This window comes from Pygocentrus nattereri, chromosome 7 (assembly GCF_015220715.1).
Source record: "Pygocentrus nattereri isolate fPygNat1 chromosome 7, fPygNat1.pri, whole genome shotgun sequence".
Taxonomy (NCBI): domain Eukaryota; kingdom Metazoa; phylum Chordata; class Actinopteri; order Characiformes; family Serrasalmidae; genus Pygocentrus; species Pygocentrus nattereri.
The window spans coordinates 3688023-3707366 of record NC_051217.1 but is presented as its reverse complement, the minus strand read 5'-3'; the positions used below and the strand labels follow the sequence as shown (position 1 = coordinate 3707366).

The following is a 19344-nucleotide window of genomic DNA, read 5'->3' as shown; positions in this document are numbered from 1 at the left end:
ATATAATTGTCCTGTTATCTGTTCCAGTTTAAGTTACGTTCAGATGTCGACAGACGGTGCTCTGTTATTGGTCCGATCACTTGCTGATTGCCCGCGCATCACAACCATGGAGCTCAGGTAGCCCACATTATAGCAAACTGTGTCTGTATGTACAGTGGCCCCAGAAAGTATTTGGATATGTATGCCCTACTTGTATTAGGTTAAAAAAGCCCTTTCTAAAGGCAGTTGGCATGTTTAGCTTCATTAAAGTTTACCAATACTCAAAATGTCCGAATACTTTATTGAGTTTCTGTAAAACCTGTTATTGAGTGTTTCAGTATGCCACTGCTGTTGTGCATAACTTGAGATCTTCTGGTTCACAGACAACAAGGAGAATCATTTGTTAGATTTCGCCAAATCACAGCAGGTGCAGCAACTTGCAAGTGAGTTATTTGGAAAGAAGAAAAATCTTAAACTTTTGTCAGACATTGTGTTGCAGTAGCTAAATGGCCCTATGTAGGCATGCTTTGGCTCCCTTTTTAATCCAATCTTGTTCAACAGGCTTATTCAGTATAAACTAAATGGTGACAATGTAAAGGACCTGTCAGGGATACTGGAGCACTGTTCTTACCTTGCAGATCTGGAGTAAGTATAGCTATCAGCCCTTCAGTCCCTTTGATAGCTGGTCTACATGTCTGTGTGTCTTATCTGTGTTTGTGATGAATGATGGTTGATATTTCTAACTTAATCCTTACATTCTTGTAGTTTGTCCAGTAACTTCCTTAGAGATGAGGATGTGAAGAGCTTTGTCAATTTGCTGCCCAGACTTCAGATTTCTAACTCACTGAGGTAAAAGCAATAATTTTCTCACAGGCTTTGATAAAGATAATCCTTTTTTAGTCCCACAACAGGGAAACTCGTCTGGGAAGGTCTTCCACAAGATTTAGGTGTGTTTGTGTCTGTGAGTAATTTGTACCCATTCATTTAAAAAAGTGTTTGTGAGGTTAGACATGATGCTGCATGAGAATACCTGACCCACAATCAGTGCCCCAGTTCATTATAAAGGTATTTGTTGGGGTTGTGGTCACGACTCTAAACACTGAACTCATGTCTGTATGGACGTCGCTTTATGTAAGTTTTAATCATATACAGTCCCTTTCAAAGTATTGAAACTGCAAGGCAAATTCTTTACACTTTACACTTTACACTGAAGACATTTAGGTTTGAGATCAAAAAATTATCATAAAGTGATAGATTAGAATTCCAGCTTTTATTTCCAGGTATTTACATCCAGATATGTTAAACAGCTTAGAACATGGTAAATTTGCTGGCAGAGCAAAAGTAAAGGAACAGACAGTTGTAAAGTAAATTCAATTAAGTTACACATAATATTTGGTTGCATATCACTTGCTTGCAATAACTGCATCAAGCCCTGATCTGTTGACATCACCAAATGTGCAGTTTTTGCCCCGGAAAGTTCAGTTGTTTGTTTTTGGGGGTTTCTACTTTCTCCTCTTGAGGCAGTGAAATGCATGCCCAGTTAAGGTCTGGTGACTCTAAAACAGGGGTGGCCAAATGCGGCTCTTTGCCTGGACATGTGCGGCTCTTCTATTTACAAATATATATATGTATATATATATATATATATATATATATATATATATATATAAATATGGCAGCATTGGGCAAATGTAAACGCAAACGAAAATATGAAGATGAACACATAACCTTCTTACCAGAGTGATATTTCTTTATTGAGCGGTAAGGGAAGCCGTTCTGTTTGGTATGCCAAACGTCGTTATCCAAGTTTAAAGCTTCCAATCTTCAGCGCCACTTTACCTCACTGCACGCCAACGTGGTGGACATGCTGCACCACTTGGACAGGCTGAACCTTGACCTCCTGGGGAAATTAAAGATGCTACCTGATCTAGTGCAGTCGCTATTTGCATTTGTTAGCAAACTCAAGCTGTTTAAAACTCATCTTAAAAAGGGAGAACTAACACATTTCCAGCCTGTGTCAAATGCAAGTGCCCAAGCAGCTCAGGGCCTAAAAGGGAGAACTTCACACTATGCAACACGTCTTGAAAGTCAGCAGCAGAACTTTGAGGACAGATTCCATGATTTACAGCTGAAAAGGCCACAAATTGCATTCCTTAAACCTTTTGCTCCTGATTCAGACTGTTTGAAAGCCCCATTGGTGACAGATGAAGCTACATCTCAAATGGAGATGATTGAACTTTTTGAAGATGACAGACTCGGGTCTGTTCTGAGTGAGGGAACCCTGGAATTTTGGAAAATCGCACCTGTGGAGAAGTATCCCAATGTAAAACAAGCTGCACTGAAGCTCCTGTCAATGTTTGGCTCAACCTATGTTTGTGAATCAGTATTTTCCACCCTGAAACATGAAATCAAAGCATTGCTCTGTTCTTACTGATACACATGTGAAAGAACTGCTTCGAGTAGCAACAACTGAATACAAGCCAGATTTGAAACGGATTGTGGAAAACAAAAAATGCCAGAAGTCCCACTAAACTCATCTACATGACAGGTAGGAAAATGGGTTTAAAAACTATAAAAGTTTGTGTAAATATAGCCTGTGGCTCCTAGTAGTAATGCGCATTTTGTTCTGGCTCTTGGTGTCTGAAAGGTTGGCCACCTCTGCTCTAAAACCTTGCACTTTTTCCCATGATGAAGTCCATCGTTATGTTGGCGGTGTATTTTGGGTCTTTGTCTTGTCTTGAGTTTCCTTTCGATTAAATTGGATGCATTTCTCTATAAATTGGTGCACAGAATGTCTCTGTATACTCCGAATTAATTCTGCTGCTACAATCACAAGGTACTTCTTCAGTAAAGATTTGTAAGCCTGTTCCAGAAGCAGCCATGCAAGCCCAGGCCATCTCCCCAATGCTTGAGCGATGAGCTCCTATGTTTTGTATACTTTCTTTCTACACACTTTGGCCTTTCTATCATTTTGGTAGAAGTAAATCTAGATCCCATCACTCCATGAAAGTCTGTTCCACAACATTTTATTATTCATCTCTTATATCTTTTAAAATTCTTATCTGGCAGCTCCATTCTTACTGCTCATAAGTGGTCTGCATGTTGTGATATGGCCTCTATATTTCTGCTTCCTAAGGCTTCTTTGAATGGTGGATTGTGATACCTTCACCCCTGCCTTTCGAAGGCTGGTGGTGATATGACACTGACTGTTGTTTTTAGTTTTGTCTTTACATCTCTCACTGTTTCTGTCATCTACTCGTATTATTTTCCATGTCTGATCTGTTTGATATCTGATTATTTGCACACCAGTGATTTCCTTCTTTATCAAGAATTTCCAAATTGATGTACTTGCTATGTCCAATGCTTGTGCAGTGGCTCTGATCAGTTTTCATATGGGCTCAAATTAAGAGTAGACATTCAGAGCTATTAATTGTTTAAATAATCAATGTAACAGGCACACCTGAGCAACAATAAACACCTATGTGTTCCAGTAGTTTTGCTCACTTGAAAAATGGGTGGGTTCAAACAAATAGTGCCATGTTCTAAATTAACTAACACATCTAGATTGTAACGGGGAGCGAGGAGGCGGACGCATATGCGGAGATAAGCGACTTTTATCCAGGGTCATCGTTGAAACGGTCCAGGGTCATAGAGCCAACACGGATTGATCGAGGGGCAGAAACCAGAATCAAACATACAAGCAGAACACTACAAACAAAGACCAGTCATCAGACAGGGGAAAACACGGGCTTTAAATACATTAGGGTAAATGAGGAACAGGCGGGAACACAGGTGGAAACAATCAGGGGTGGTGTCACGAAACAAGGGGGCTGGACTGAAAAACCAAAACAAAGAACACGTGGGCTAAACCAAAACACAACACGAACACATGGACAGGACTGGGAGGGGCCAATCGGGACATAGATGTAAATATCACAGAATAAAACCTGAAATTCTGATCTATCATCCTATATTTATCTTTTGAGTTCAAACCCAAATGTCTTCAGTTTACAGCAAAAACAAAAGAACTGGCCTTGTCATTCCAATCTTTTTGAGACGACTTTAATAGTCTAAAGCAGGGGTGTCCAATCTTATCTGCAAAGGGACAGTGTGGCTGCAGGTTTTCATGCCAAATGACCTGTTGCACAATTTGGTGCATCCAGTTGTTTAATCAGTTGGTCTCCATCTTCAGGAATTGATCATGTGTGCTTCTGCATTGAAAACCTGCAACCACACTGGCCCTTTGCAAATAAGTTTTGACATGCCTGCCCTAAAGTGTCTTTGTATGCTGTAGCATTAACATTACATGTAATTGGTGCCCCAGACCATTGTTCCTTCTCCTCCACACTTTACTGCTTGCAGTAAAATGCTTGCATTACAGTTTGGTAGCATTCTTCTAGCAGCCAAACCCAAATATTTTCACCACTATTTCCCTACAGTTGACTGTGGCAGAATTTCACCATCTGACTTGTGACAAAAATGGCATCGTATCATGATAGTGCCACATTTAAAGTCATTGAATCATTCAGAACAATCCATTCTACTGCCAATGTTTGTGTGTGGAGACTTGCTATGTGCTTGATTTTGTACACTATTAGCAATGTGTATGGATGAATAACTAGAACTCAATAATTAGGAGGGTATTACACATACTTTTGTCTATATATTGTTTTTACTGTACTCCGGAAGAGCAGAATGTTTAGGTGACACGGGGATAATATGTTACATTTCTCTGTAATGCTAATCCAGGTGAATGTTTGTAAATTACAGCCCCAATTCCAAAAAGTTGGGTTGCTTTGTAAAATGTAAATAAATGTAAATAAAAATAGAATTCATTAATTTGCAAATGTTATAGGCCTTTATTTCATTTACAGTTTAACATAGAATATATATCAGATATTGAAAGTGAGACATTTTACCATTTCATGTGTTTACATGAATTATGTTTACATACTGTTGTTAAAAGAAGAGGGGATGCTACACGAGGGTAGACGTAGCCCTGTCCCAACTTTTTTGAGATGTGTTGCTGCCATCAAGTTCAAAATGAGTTAATGATTTCATGAAATGGTAAAATGTCTCACTTTCAACATCTGATACGTATTCTATGTTGTATTGTGAATAAAATATGGGTCTATGAGATTTGAAACTCATTGCATTCTGTTTTTATTTACATTTATATACATTTTACACAGCATCCCAACTTTTTTGGATTTGGAGTTGTATATAAATGCGTTGGTGTTTGTATTTTAGTGGCATCAGCAGATATCAGATTTTGGCATTGGCACATGATTCCCATATTAGCGCATCCATGGTATAAACTAAAAAATTCATGAAATGTGATGAATTCAGGAAATGACGAACTCTATACCCTTAGCCACAGTACATGAACCTTAACCATGAGCAGCGCAGTAGGGACATGCAGCAGTCATCAGGGCTACGAAATGAAAATATGATGTTTTGGTTTGGCAAATTGATTAATAACATATATTTGGGTTAAGTGATACTTTTTTGATCCCACAACCAGGGAAATTCCACCACCGCATTTAACCCATCCATGAAGTGAAACACCACATACACACTAGTGAACACACACACTAGGGGGCAGTGAGCACACTTGCCCGGAGCATTGGGCAGCCCTATCCACGGCGCCCAGGGAGCAGTTGGGGGTTAGGTGTCTTGCACAAGGACACCTCAGTCATGGACTGTCGGCTCTGGGGATCGAACCGGCAACCTTCCGGTCACAGGGCCAGATCCCTAACCTCCAGCCCACGACTGCCCTTAGCTAGCTTAGATGCTGTTGTTGGAGACAGAATGGTCTGACTCTCAAAATATTGACCTTTCTTGGTATCTCAGTATTAGGACATAAAGGCCTTTTTTAACACTCTGATAACTTGTGATTTATTTATCCTGTTTATCTCCTCCACAGTCTCAGCAATAACAAACTCACCCAACTTGGAGCACTCTACCTCGTGAATTCACTGAACTCTTGTGAGAAGGTGGCTGCTGTGGACGTCAGGTAAAACTTACTGAACAAGTTCATTTTTATCTGTAATCTGACTTTAGTGCTGTGAAGCAGCAGATGAGCTTTAGAGAAGTTAGTCTATAACTGGCACTGAATTGTATTCACATTCAAGTGTTACTATTTTATGTTTTTTATTGCATATAATTGATCTCATCTTAGTCTTGGAGCAGAGGAGCGGGTTCTGATTCGCTTTGGGCAGGAGAACATCACAGGCAAAATGCTTAGGTATGCACTCTCTCAACATGTCTGTTCTACACAGTCTTTTGTCAGTTTTCACAGTGGCGCTCTGCTCATCTGCCTTCCACCACGCCCCTCCACAGGAGTCAAACCCAAAGTGAAAATAGTTTTAATAAATATTTTTTGCTTCAATACTGTCATGCAATGCCAGATTAAAATTAGATTATTTCTTTTAATGTAAAATATGTCTCTGGTCTCGTGGCAGGCAGCAGACGTTTTCTCACATTCTGTTCTCTCTCCTTCCTGTCCACCACCCCAAAACCACCCGACCCTGCCTCGCTCTTTCACTCTTGCTTCTTGCACTGCAGTCTAAGGGAATGTGATTTTGAGATGGACCACTGGAAGAATCTTTTGGAGATACTGAACAAATGCCCCAGTGAGCTTAAACTAGAGTGAGTGTAAAATAATCATAGATTTACTACATACAGTAAAAAAAATAGAGCCACAGAAAGAAATAGCCAATTAATGTAGAGACTTTTCTTTTGTTATCTGTGGTACCTTTTTGCACTTCTTGTCTCTAGGTTCTCGTCAAATGTTCTGAACAATCAAAGCCTTAGCTTTCTATTGAATAACCTGGCCAAGCTGTCCTCTGTACGAACTCTAGAGTAAGACTATTCACACCACACCTGTCAACAATCATACTCCTCCACTTTTTCTCATATAAACGAGGCTAGGATATTGCTGACTGTTTTTAATTAATACATTTGTTGTTGATTAATATTCAGACGCGTGCGTTATCTTTGTCCTTTTAGTCTAAGGAACAATGGTTTGAATGCCGAGATGATTAAGCATTTGGTTACGCAGCTGAGAAGTGATTGTGACTGCAGAACCATCCAGTAAGCATTATAAGATAAAAGAAGATACAAAAAGACATGATGTCTTCTCTGATTATAATATTCTGTGTGAATAATGGTTGGTCCTATTGTTTTTCTGTCAGAATCGAGGAGCCGTGGATAAAAGCAGAAGCTGCTGTTCGCCTTGTGTCCAGCTGTCTGGACCTCAACTCACACATAAGAGAGATCAGGTACGTCTAAACATTATGTACATAGACTGGACACACTACTAAATAATTCAATCTTGAAAAGTGAAAGCTTCTTAAATGAAAGCAATATATCAAATGTTTGAATTGTTTATCCCATTTATTCCCAGTTATTATAAGAAATTTTCTCAGGTAGACTTATTACTAGAGACTTATTACTACTCTTATTATTAGAGTTAATACTATATTGTTGCTGATGGAACAAAACCTTGTAACTGTACAATTTTTTGACATAATTTGAAAATTCCAGTCCTTTACATTGTAGTAAATTCATGTTTATTCATGTGTATATTATATACATATATATACTGTCAAGAAATTCTGCCTATACAAACATCTAGATATGGCAGTAGCTTTCAGAGAGGTTGCATCCAGGTTACATGATATAGCACACAACACCACAGCTTACATCAGAAATGATGCAGTGGTTAAAATGTATGTTTTCAATTTTGTTGCTATCAAGTCCTGCTGCTCTGATGCTTTTTGGGGCATACTGTGCACTCGTATACAAAATTATTCTTTCCAGGTGTGTTTCTTAGCCAAGCTGCATGGCAGTGGTTTGCCATCTAATGAAATAAACATGTCTTTTTGCAGAGTTGAAAAAACATGTTTTGAGATTTCTCTTGAAGGCCTCCCCTCCAGGCAAGTCATAAATCTTCTAAAGCTAAACATATCAAATTCATAATGTATGTAACAGTCTCAAATTTTACCTGATAAACATTTCACAGTGTCAAAATATAGTAGTCATCTGAAAATGAGCAAAACAGCTCAACTGAGGAAATACTCATGTTTTTCCTCCAGCGCTCCTTCTGAAAACGGGGATTTCTCTCAGTCTACTGTTCGATTTATAAGGTCAGTTTTATTGTTTTATGGAGCTGTTTGTTGTTTCATGAGATTCTGCTTGCAGAATACTTTATTTTGTTAATGATTGTATTGAAGTATTTTCTGCACTGTACTGTGATTTTTCTTTCTTCAGTTTTGGAGACTGTGAAGTGGAGGGGCAGCACTTGACCTTCCTGCAGTCAACTCTCCAGAAGTGTTCCTCCTTGCTGAAATTACAGTATGTTCATTAGCAAGTGCTTTTTCAATTTCACGCCAGTTCTAATGTACTGTATGTGTGTAATAAATACCTCTCTGTATCATGTGTCAAGTTTTTCTCAAACAACACTGGGCACAAATGGGGCAGAGTTTTTTTCTTCAGTTCTGCCCTGCCTGAAGAAACTCAAGACCCTCAGGTGAGATAACATATGGATGTAAACAGTCACTGTAAGCTGTTATAAATCAGTAATTGATGAAGGATTCTGCTTCTGCTAGAGTTTAATTCAGTGATCATATCATTCAGTGCAAATAAATGCTTATTAATTCTAACAGCTATATATATATATGTGTGTGTATGTATATATGCTGCTGTCAGAAGAAAACCTTGTATCTACAAAATAGTAACTTTACAGGAGAAGGAAAAAACTTACTTTACTTTCAATGTAAGTCAATGGAACCAGAATTTTTCCCATGTCGTTTTGGGAAATTTCTTTTAGGCCATTCATCATAAAATTTACAATCAATATAAAGAGTAACAGATACTTTCAAATTATGTCAAAAACTGAAAAATGCCAAAAATGGAGACACAAGGTTTTCTTCCGACAGCAACGATATATATATATATAAGGCAAGGTCCTCAATTTACCGGTCGATTTACGTTCCCACCCTCACCTATGGTCATGAGCTTTGGGTAATGACCGAAAGAATAAGATCGCGAATACAAGCGGCTGAAATGAGTTTCCTCCGCAGGGTGTCTGGACTCTCCCTTAGAGATAGGGTGAGAAGTTCGGTCATCCGGGAGGGACTCGGAGTAGAGCCGCTGCTTCTCCACGTCGAGAGGAGCCAGCTGAGGTGGTTCGGGCATCTGGTAAGGATGCCTCCTGGACGCCTCCCTTGGGAGGTGTCACAGGCAAGTCCACCTGGGAGGAGACCCAGGAGGGGAAGACCCAGGACACGCTGGTGTGACTATATCGCCCAGCTGGCCTGGGAGCGCCTCGGAATCCCCCTTGTAGAGCTAGTGGAAGTGGCTAGTGAAAGGGAGGTCTGGGTCTCATTGCTTAGGATGCTGCCCCCGCAACCCGAACCCCGGAGAAGCAGAAGATAATGGATGGATGGATGGATGGATGGATAGATAAAGGAAATAAGTATTTGACCCCCTAGTAAAACATAATTTAATACTTGGTGGCAAAACCCTTGTGGGCAAGCACAGCAGTCAGACGTTTCTTGTCGTTTTTTTATAAGGTTTGCACACGCTTCAGGAGTAATTTTGGCCCACTCCTCTCTGCAGATCATCTCCAAATCCTTGAGGTTTTTAGGCATGCATTTGGAAACGCGAAGCTTCAGCTCTCTCCATAGATTTTCTATGGGATTGAGTTCAGGAGACTGGCTAGGCCATTCCATGACCTTGATATGCTTCTTATGGAGCCACTCCTTTGTTTCCTTTGCTGTATGTTTTGGGTCGTTATCATGCTGGAAGATCCATCCACGACCCATTTTCAGTATCCAGGCGGAGGCAAGGAGGTTGTCACCCAGGATTTTGCGATACATGCCCCCGTTCATCTCCCCGTCGATGCGGTGAGGTTGGCCTTTGCTCTTAGAAGAAAAACACCGCCATAGCATAATACTTCCACCACCATGCTTGACGGTGGGGATGGTGTTCTTAGTGTCATATTCTGTATTTTTCTTCCTCCAAACACATCGAGTTGAGGCCAAAGAGCTAAATTTTGGTCTCATCTGACCCACAGCACCTTCTCCCAATCTCTCTCGGGGTCATTAATGTGTTCATTGGCAAACTTGAGGCGAGTTCATTGGCAAACTTCCTTCTTGAGCAGAGGAACCTTGCGTGCACTGCAGGATTTTAAACCGTTACGTCTCGGTGTATTACCAATGTTTTTTTTGGAGACTGTGGTCCCAGCTGCCTTGAGATCATTAACCAGCTCCTCCCGTGTAGTTCTTGGCTGATTTTTAACCTTTCTCATGTTCACTGAGACTCCACGAGGTGATATCTTGCATGGAGCTCCAGGCCTAGGTTGATTGACAGTAATGTTGTGCTTCTTCCACTTCCGAATAACTGCACCAACAGTTGTCACCTTCTCATCCAGCTTCTTACTTATGGCTTTGTAGCCCATTCCAGCCTTGTGTAGGTCAACAATTTTGTCCCTGACATCTTTAGACAGCTCTTTAGTCTTGCCCATGGTGGAGATGTTGGAGTGTCACTGAGTCTGTTGGCAGGTGGCCTTTTATACAGGTGACAATTTGGGATAGGCTTATTTATATATATATATATATATATATATATATATATATATATATATATATATATATATATATGATGTGTTTGAACTTTGTGTTTCAGTGATATTTGACCTGTTATTTGTGACTTTTGTGTTTGCACAGTCTTCATTCCAAAGGAGAAGGACTAGATGAAGCAGTAATATTTGCATTACAGAGTTCACAAAAGCATCTGGAAAATTTGAGGTATAGCTCTCACATACACTTCTGTCCAAAAGTTTCAGAATCCATGATTTCAGTAATATTCAGAAACCAGTTTGGTTGCAGATACATGTATACCGTGTTTCTAATATGTTAGTTCTCTGCAACTTCACACCTTTCAAGTAATTGTTTTGAAACAAAGAAACTTAAGATGTGTTCAGAATGATGGGGAGGGCTGTAGATAATTCTGATGACAGAACAAGCTGTATAAAGAACATTCAACTGGTTCCAAGTCAGTTAAAAACCTCACTTAGGAGTTTACTTACTTTTTAACAGGCTTGGACTTTAGTCTTCTGTTTTGAATTACTCTAAACTTTAATTATTTTTATTTTCGTTGAAACAAATAATTGAACATTTCATTTTGTCACTACCAAAACAATCATATAATTTCTGAATTTTTACCAAATGTTTCAGTAGTGACTGCTTCAGTAGTAACAATTGTAGTTCATTTTGAACGTAACTCAGTTTAAAAGTCATGCCAGTACCATTTGGATGCAGCGTCGCTTTCTGCTCTGAAATGCCGGGATAATCAGAAAGAATAATAATTTAAAAAAAAAAAAGCATTTTAACAAAATTTTAAGCATTGTTTATAATTTAGTTAAATTTAGGGTTTAGGCTTTGGGACAGCCACCTTCAAATAGAAATACCTTTTATATATTTTTAGGTTGTTACTATCTTAATTAATGCCTTGGGTTAAGATAGATCATAATGTGATCCATGTAAATAAGCCTGAAAACGTAATTGTTGTATATTTTTTTTATTGTGGGACCGCAGTTTCAACTAGAGTAGAATGGTAGAATGGTCAATGAAGTCAAGAATGAAGTTATGACAAACCTAATAGACAAAATATCTCATCTTTCACATAAGGGATGTCTGTGTGCAGAACTTTTGCTTCTCTTGTACAGTTTATCTGAGCTCAGCTTTTTGCTCAACATAAATTCCACCTCCACAGTCTTGAGTTCTTATTCCTCTTTCAGATTTACTGATTACTCTGATGTTTTAAGATGGTCTTTTCTATGCACCCATAAATGTCATCTTTTTCTAATATGTTTGACTTGTTTCTGTAGTTTGTCCCACCATGTAATCAATGACAGTGAAGCTGCAAAACTAGGCAGTGCCCTCCAGGGTTGGACACAAATGAGATCACTCAAGTAAGAAGCACTTTTTAACCTCTTTCTGCAATTCTTCAGGGATGCCAGAGAGGTTAGGTGTTTTTTTCTGCCGTTGTGTCAATTTAACTGGCTTATGCATGTGGTTTTGTGACCCCCCCAGGAAGGTATTCAGCATTTGCTAACAGTGTGGTTTTGCTTAGCTAATATAATCTAATCTATTCCAACGGACACTTATTAGTCCTCTGAAGTGTAATCCGAAAGTGGGTACGTTTTTTTAACCGCTTGTTAAGTCATTTGTGAACTGAGACAGGAAGAGTGGTGCATTAAAATGTTTTTTTTTGTGAGATTACATCAGCTGAGTCAGTTAGAAACTACTGTTTATCATGACTTTGGGTGACCACTTTTCGAATTTTCAATAATGCAGTACATAGAACGTGCATTCTACAACACTGTCATAAATCATACAGAGGCTTTTATTTGATTACTATCATTAATTCTACTTTATTTGGTTCTCCAAGCTGCAGAAACCCTAACGAGACATACTTGATTCTTTGTTGTTCAATCTAGTCTCTCACACTGCACTGGCTGGACAGCAGCAGGAGGTTATAAGCTGGTTTGTGGACTGGTGCACTGTATCACTCTGGAAGAAATGCGGTAAGAGCCCTCACTCTTATGAGCATGCTTAGTGAAATTCAGTCACTGGAGCTGTGAGATTCGATTCTTATTGAGGAAGATAGAGTTTCAATATGACCAATTGAAGTCACACTGATGGAGCCTTTGCAATCGGAAAATTTAAACATTTATGCGCGCTCTAAACCGTAAATGAACCATGCCAGCCTTTGTTCATGCAAGCTGTACAAGAAAGAACCTCTGTGTGGTTTTATCAGGAACAGAGATGAGGCCAGATACTACACTATCTTTTTTAATATCGCTCCATAGATACAGTGGGGGAAAAAAAGTATTTAGTCAGTCACCAATTGTGCAAGTTCTCCCACTTAAAAAGATGAGAGAGGCCTGTAATTGACATCATAGGTAGAGCTCAACTATGAGAGACAAAATCAGGGAAAAAAATTCAGAAAATCACATTGTCTGATTTTTAAAGAATTTATTTGCAAATAATGGTGGAAAATAATTATTTGGTCAATAACAAAAGTTCATCTCAATAAAAAAATGTTATATATCCTTTGTTGGCAATGACAGAGGTCAAACGTTTTCTGTAAGTCTTTTCAAGGTTGGCACACGCCGCTGGTGGTATGTTGGCCCATTCCTCCATGCAGATCTCCTCTAGAGCAGTGATGTTTTGGGGCAACACGGACTTTCAACTCCCTCCAAAGGTTTTCTATGGGGTTGAGATCTGGAGACTGGCTAGGCCACTCCAGGACCTTGAAATGCTTCTTACGAAGCCACTCCTTTGTTGGCCTGGCAGTGTGCTTAGGATCATTGTCATGCTGAAAGACCCAGCCACGTTTCATCTTCAATGCCCTTGCTGATGGAAAGAGGTTTGCACTCAAAATCTCACAATACATGCCCCGTTCATTCTTTCATGTACACGGACCAGTCGTTCTGGTCCCTTTGCAGAGAAACAGCCCCAAAGCATGATGTTGCCACCCCCATGCTTCACAGTTGGTATGGTGATCTTTTGATGGAACTCAAGCTTCACTCTCCTCCAAACACGACGAGTTGTGTTTGTACCAAACAGTTCTACTTTGGTTTCATAGACGCGCCCGGATATGTACTGGCTTAAGCAGGGGGACACGTCTGGCACTGCAAGATCTGAGTCCCTGGCGGCGTAGTGTGTTACTGACAGTAGCCTTTGTAACGTTGGTCCCAGCTTTCTGCAGGTCATTCACTAGGTCCCCCCATGTGGTTCTGGGATTTCTGCTCACCGTTCTTGTGATCATTTTGACCCCACGGGCTGAGATCTTGCGTGGAGCCCCTGATGGAGGGAGATTAGCAGTGGTCTTGTAGGTCTTCCATTTTCTGATTATTGCTCCCACAGTAGATTTCTTCACACCAAGCTGCTTGCCTATTGCAGATTCAGTCTTCCCAGCCTGGTGCAGGTCTACAATCTTGTTTCTGGTGTCCTTCAACAGCTCTTTGGTCTTCACCATAGTGGAGTTTGGAGTGTGACTGTTTGAGGTTGTGGGCAGGTGTCTTTTATACAGATAACAAGATCAAACAGGTGCCATTAATACAGGTAATGAGTGGAGAAGAAGTTACAGGTCTGTGACAGCCAGAAATCTTGCTTGTTTGTAGGTGACCAAATAATTATTTTCCACCATTATTTGCAAATAAATTCTTTAAAAATCAGACAATGTGATTTTCTGACTTTTTTTCCTCATTTTGTCTCTCATAGTTGAGGTTTACTCATGATGTCAATTACAGGCCTCTCTCATCTTTTTAAGTGGGAGAACTTGCACAATTGGTGACTGACTAAATCCTTTTTTTCCCCACTGTAGCTTTATACAAGGAAATGACTACATTAGCAGTGAGGAAAGTCACACTGTTGGTCTTAGGTTGGAGCAAATGTACTATTCTTTCTGTCAAGTCAAAACAGTGGAGAAAACTTGAAAGACTGCAGTTGTGTTCAGTTACTATCTGAACACCAAACCAAAAGTGCATGGTCAGCTACTGTCTGAACGGTCGTCACAGCTACTTAAGTTGGAGTTAAAATGTATGATATGTAAAGAGAGTAGAAAGAATTACAGTAATCTTTCTGCCAAGGCTTGACTCGGTGGCACTGGATGAAAAGAGTGCAGTCTGCCTGGCCCAAGGGATTCGCACTATGACTTCACTTAAGAAGATCAGGTAGGTGAAACTGACCTTCTCAGAAGTCTGCAGTGAAGACTACTGGGTTTAAACTCCTAATGAGTTGATTATCAGAGTATGTGATGCATTTTACATTTTGAGATATATTAACCGTCAGAATCTTTCATTTTTGGCTGTTATGGATTTATTTCCAGTCTGAATAAAATCCAGGTCGAGGTTGTGGAGGGCAGTGGGGTCCTGTGTCTGCTGGCTTGTCTGCAGTCACTGGATGGGCTGGAGGAGTTAGAGTAAGTAGCCTTCATTTTCTTTTTAAATCACTTTTTTCTTTGTCTTTGTAAAAAAAATACATTAGATGTTGGTGTAATGTAATTTCATGTTTTGGTAAGCTCACTTTTAGACGTATTTTAAAATCTCAGCCTTCCTTTCTCTATCTCCAGGTTGGAGGGGTTGAGAATGGGTGATCAAGGAATCAAGGAGCTTGTGAAATACATCCCTAAATGGACCACACTGAGAAAAATAAAGTAAGCGGGTGGCATGAATAGTAAAATAGCACGCTCTAGTGGAGATGGCAAGGCATGGAAAAATTTGCCACCAGCTCTTTAAGTATCTTGACAACATGCCATATGCTGGTTCCTTTTGCTGTAACACCAGTTTGCACTTTTTCCATCCAATTACTGTATGTACCATTCATTTTTGTCCCAAGGTGAGGTTTACTGTCATGTCTTGACGTTTTGTTCATACGGCGTTATTAGTGATCACCGCTCTCTCTGTGTTGTGCAGTCTGTCAGAGAACTGTGTGAGTGATCAAGCTGGAGAGATGCTGGTCAAGGCGTTGTCCCACTGCAGAGCACTGCAGCAACTACAGTAATAACTAACACATCCTCTCATAGACCTCATAGTCTTTGCCATGATATTTGCAAACAACCATAAGACAAAATTTATGGTCAATACTGCAGTGCAGTGGTAGAACATAACAATTTAATTCAAAATGTTGAATGTTTTTAGGAGAAAATGACGCACATACTAATAATTTTATCACTCTCTCTTTTTCAGTCTCTTCAGAAACAAGCTTGGTCATGAATTTGCTGTTCGACTGGGTCAGGTTCTTCCATCCCTGCCCCAGCTCTCCGAACTGGAGTAAGTTCTCCACTAAAAAAGTGGCTTGTTGGTTTTGCATATGTATTATTTGAGCCAGAAAAGTGATGATATTACATTTATAGAGAACAAAAATGACGTATTTGCCATCAAACACAGGATACATGGTACAGTTTTTGTGCTTACAGAATAAAGTACTTGAATGGTCTTATAACAATATCAAACCTTCTCTTTTTGTCTTGTAAAAGCCTGTCTGAGAACCAGATTGGTCAGAAAGGATCCTTAAGTCTTAGTGAGGGTCTGGTCAGCTTGAAGACCCTGAAAAAGCTGTGGTAAAGTACATATATAATGTACAAAGGAATGCTATTAGGCATTGATTAGCTACAGATTTTTGTCCTCATTTTTGTCCTATCCAGTGTAACAGTCATTAGTTATAATAATTAAGTCAATATATTATTATGCTATGTCATTTATGCCATTACTGAAGATGCTTGTTTTGCAGTTTGACCGCCATTGGAACCTCAGACTTGATCTGTATTGCTTCTTGTCTGAAACACTGCACGTCTATAGAATCCATAAGGTATGTATGGCGAGCTTTATAACTGTTCTTTTTTAAAGAACAATTGAATGCTATTTTACATTATGACTCACACTGTTTCCTTCTTGTAATTGCACATGTTTGTTTCTCAGCTTGGCGTGGAATGAGTGTGGAAATGATGTGGCAGAGAAACTGGCCGAGGTTCTGCCTCAGTGCAGTACGCTGAAAAAAATTGAGTAAGTGTTCTTATACTGAGTGTATAGCTTTCGCATCAGCAGTAACGGCGGCAGTGTGCAGATGATATGTCTATTGTTTGCAGTCTGGAGGCCAATAATATCAACATAACAGGAGCCAAAGCACTTGTTAAATGCCTGCAATGCTGCCCTTGGATTGAAGTAATCAGGTTAGTTTTGACTCACATATGAATAATTAGTCTTTCATACCAAGCAAAGGATGAAAATACACAAAGTATTTTCTGAAATATGAACCAAGTATATGTTCTCCCCTTGGCATCTTTCTTTCATGAGTGTTGTATCTATTTGAATAGGCTTTGGAGGAATCCCATTGTAAAGGATGACCAGATTTTGAGGGACCAGAGATTGAATTTCTCACCAACCTAATCTGAAGCACTCCTGTGTGTTTAGGCATGATTGTATTACACAGTTTTATTTAAATTGTTATTTAAGTGTATTTGCTTTCATTGGAATGTGAAGGTATTTTGTTTACATTTATTTGGAGAACACATTACCTCACTTTAAGAATCACCATACCACACAGCACAGTTTGTCTATTAGTCCAGGATTCAGAGGTTAATGGAAGCAATGCACACAATTCATTTTTACACTTTTAAGAGGAATTCCACCCAAATTGTCTGCATGAGGCAGCCGTTGAGATGTAAGGAATATCATTCCAAGTGGTTTGATGTGATGTAGAGAAACTTAGCTACTCCTATTTGTGTCCAGTGGCAGGGATAGGAACCAGGGGTCATGATGTCTACAACACAAACATAGCTGTTTTATTTTTTTGCTGTATAAAACCAGTGATCCCACAACTTTAATATATATTAATAATGACTAAATAGTGGTCAAATATTGGTTTATTTTGGGTGCTATTATGTCTATGGTTTAGGCTAAAACAATATGTCAAATGTTTCATAAAACAGTGTCTCAGACATTTTTGCAACAATTTTGTAATAATTAGAAGTAATAGCTTCATGTGAGGTAGGTTTTAGAGTCCGATGTCCAGGTTCCTCTCACCAACAATGTGAACAATTACCAAGCATGTTTTATCTAGAATACCACATTCACATCACACTGCTCTGAATGACTTTGTTTACATCTTAATGAAAAATCAGTTCCCCTTTAATGCAATACAGACCGCCCACTGCAGAGCCATGCCTGCATGTTCACAGAAATACTGTTGCAAAGTCTGTTTTTTTAAAATACTTTCTTGTGAGTGATCTTGAAGAGCACAGTTTTTTGGTAACCACAACAATTCTGTCCTCCACAAAATAAAAATCTTGCAGATATGATAATCACACTCACACAGACGTTTCTAGTGTTCCAGACGAATTGTTGTATTTTTAGCCGTACACGGTTTCTGAAAACGTGAACAGGCAGATTGGCTTTGACACGACAGATTTAGCACTTTGATGAAGACAGCTATCAGTTATCACCCAGTGAGAAGCCTCCTTCAGGCATTCTTCCATTGACCTTGCCTGGACGTCTCTTGGTTTGTGTTCTCCTGATTTCTTATTTATTCCTGTGTAAACTTAAAGTTTGAGATTTTGACAGACTACCTTGGTAAAGCCTATTTGTGTTTCAGAAAAAAATGTACTTTTAGTCAGGTTAACTGAAGAGTTTCATGTCCTTTAGTATTTGATTTGAAATTGCTTGTTCAAGCTCTAATAGATATTCAGGAACCTCTATGTGGTCTGCACTGTGTGCTTAAGGAGCCATTTCAGTCTAAAAGTTGTATGTATTGTGTTATTTCACATGTTATGCAATATTTCTCAGCCTCATTGGGAATTCTCTTCAGCAATAGAGATCAGCTTATGTACCTCTGATATTGAGGCTAATATATACAGATGTGTGGTTTTCTTCTGCATTTGCTAAGCTAGCAGGAAAAAACATTTTAAATAGCCTAGCCTGAGATATCCACCCAAAGCTCCTCCCACCTTCAAGATGTATCATCAGAAATGAGTTTTCCCAGTCTTTAAACTGATTTTTACTGCTGTGGTACCACAATAGGAGGAGAACATGCCTGTAACACAAAGCACTGATTACATTTTTCATTTTGGCTGGAGTGCCCCTTTAAATAATGATTCAGTTCTTTTGCCTCTGTGTAGGGAGAATTCTCACTTCTTCCATTACTGAGGAAAACCTTGAATTAATTTAGCTCATTTCATCTGTCATATCGTTTTAGTAATTATTTTCAGTTGGTGCTCAGTTTGCACTAAATGCAGTAAATAGTATGTCAGCCTTGATGATATCGTGATGTGTGTGTAATAACCACTCTAATGGAGCTGGAAGCAGGTGCAGGAAAAATCTGTAGTAGAGATTTGAAAGGTAAACAAGCACAACACCAAAAGATTCACAATCAGAGTGACAGTCATAATCTCCAGCAAGGAAATTCAAGTCGCCAGAGTAAAGGCAAATAGTGCTTAGTGAACTGGTTAACTGGAAGGCAGAGCTATTGTTAAGAGGTTACTAAGAGATACTGTAAATGTCTGGAACACAAAGATGTGAGAATCCTGACACGTGATTTAAAACAATAAATGACCTTATATTGTATTGCACTTAGTTTATTTTACCATTTCTCATATATATATATATATATATATATATATATATATATATATATATATATATATATAGCACCTGAAAAGCCCTAATATTACTGCAATTACAAAAATATCAATAGAATAATATTTCGCTGTAGTTGGATCATAACCTCATATGGGTCAGTTCTGTTAGTCCAATCATTATGAAATTTACACACAATGTAAAGGGTAACGGGTATT

General features: G+C 39.1%; 1 protein-coding gene across 3 annotated transcripts in view; it reads left to right on the top strand.

Moving 5' to 3' along the window:
• The window catches only part of nlrc5 (NLR family, CARD domain containing 5), a 31730-nt gene extending 12586 nt beyond the window's left edge, over positions 1-19144 (top strand). The window contains exons 18-44 of one of the 3 annotated variants that reach the window (XM_017691196.2): positions 28-117; positions 363-422; positions 541-624; positions 745-828; positions 5906-5995; positions 6161-6226; positions 6547-6630; positions 6760-6843; positions 6991-7074; positions 7176-7262; positions 7872-7919; positions 8079-8129; positions 8254-8337; positions 8429-8512; positions 10713-10793; positions 11876-11959; positions 12488-12574; positions 14645-14728; positions 14884-14976; positions 15127-15210; positions 15470-15553; positions 15743-15826; positions 16033-16116; positions 16287-16364; positions 16475-16558; positions 16642-16725; positions 16870-19144. In XM_017691196.2, coding sequence (XP_017546685.1) covers positions 28-117; positions 363-422; positions 541-624; positions 745-828; positions 5906-5995; positions 6161-6226; positions 6547-6630; positions 6760-6843; positions 6991-7074; positions 7176-7262; positions 7872-7919; positions 8079-8129; positions 8254-8337; positions 8429-8512; positions 10713-10793; positions 11876-11959; positions 12488-12574; positions 14645-14728; positions 14884-14976; positions 15127-15210; positions 15470-15553; positions 15743-15826; positions 16033-16116; positions 16287-16364; positions 16475-16558; positions 16642-16725; positions 16870-16942 — 2164 coding nt within the window. In that variant the 3' untranslated portion in view covers positions 16943-19144. The remainder of the gene's footprint in view (positions 1-27; positions 118-362; positions 423-540; positions 625-744; positions 829-5905; positions 5996-6160; positions 6227-6546; positions 6631-6759; positions 6844-6990; positions 7075-7175; positions 7263-7871; positions 7920-8078; positions 8130-8253; positions 8338-8428; positions 8513-10712; positions 10794-11875; positions 11960-12487; positions 12575-14644; positions 14729-14883; positions 14977-15126; positions 15211-15469; positions 15554-15742; positions 15827-16032; positions 16117-16286; positions 16365-16474; positions 16559-16641; positions 16726-16869) is intronic. The other 2 variants (XM_017691204.2, XM_037540165.1) reach the window with 2 other exon arrangements.
• The last annotated feature ends 200 nt before the right edge of the window (positions 19145-19344 follow it).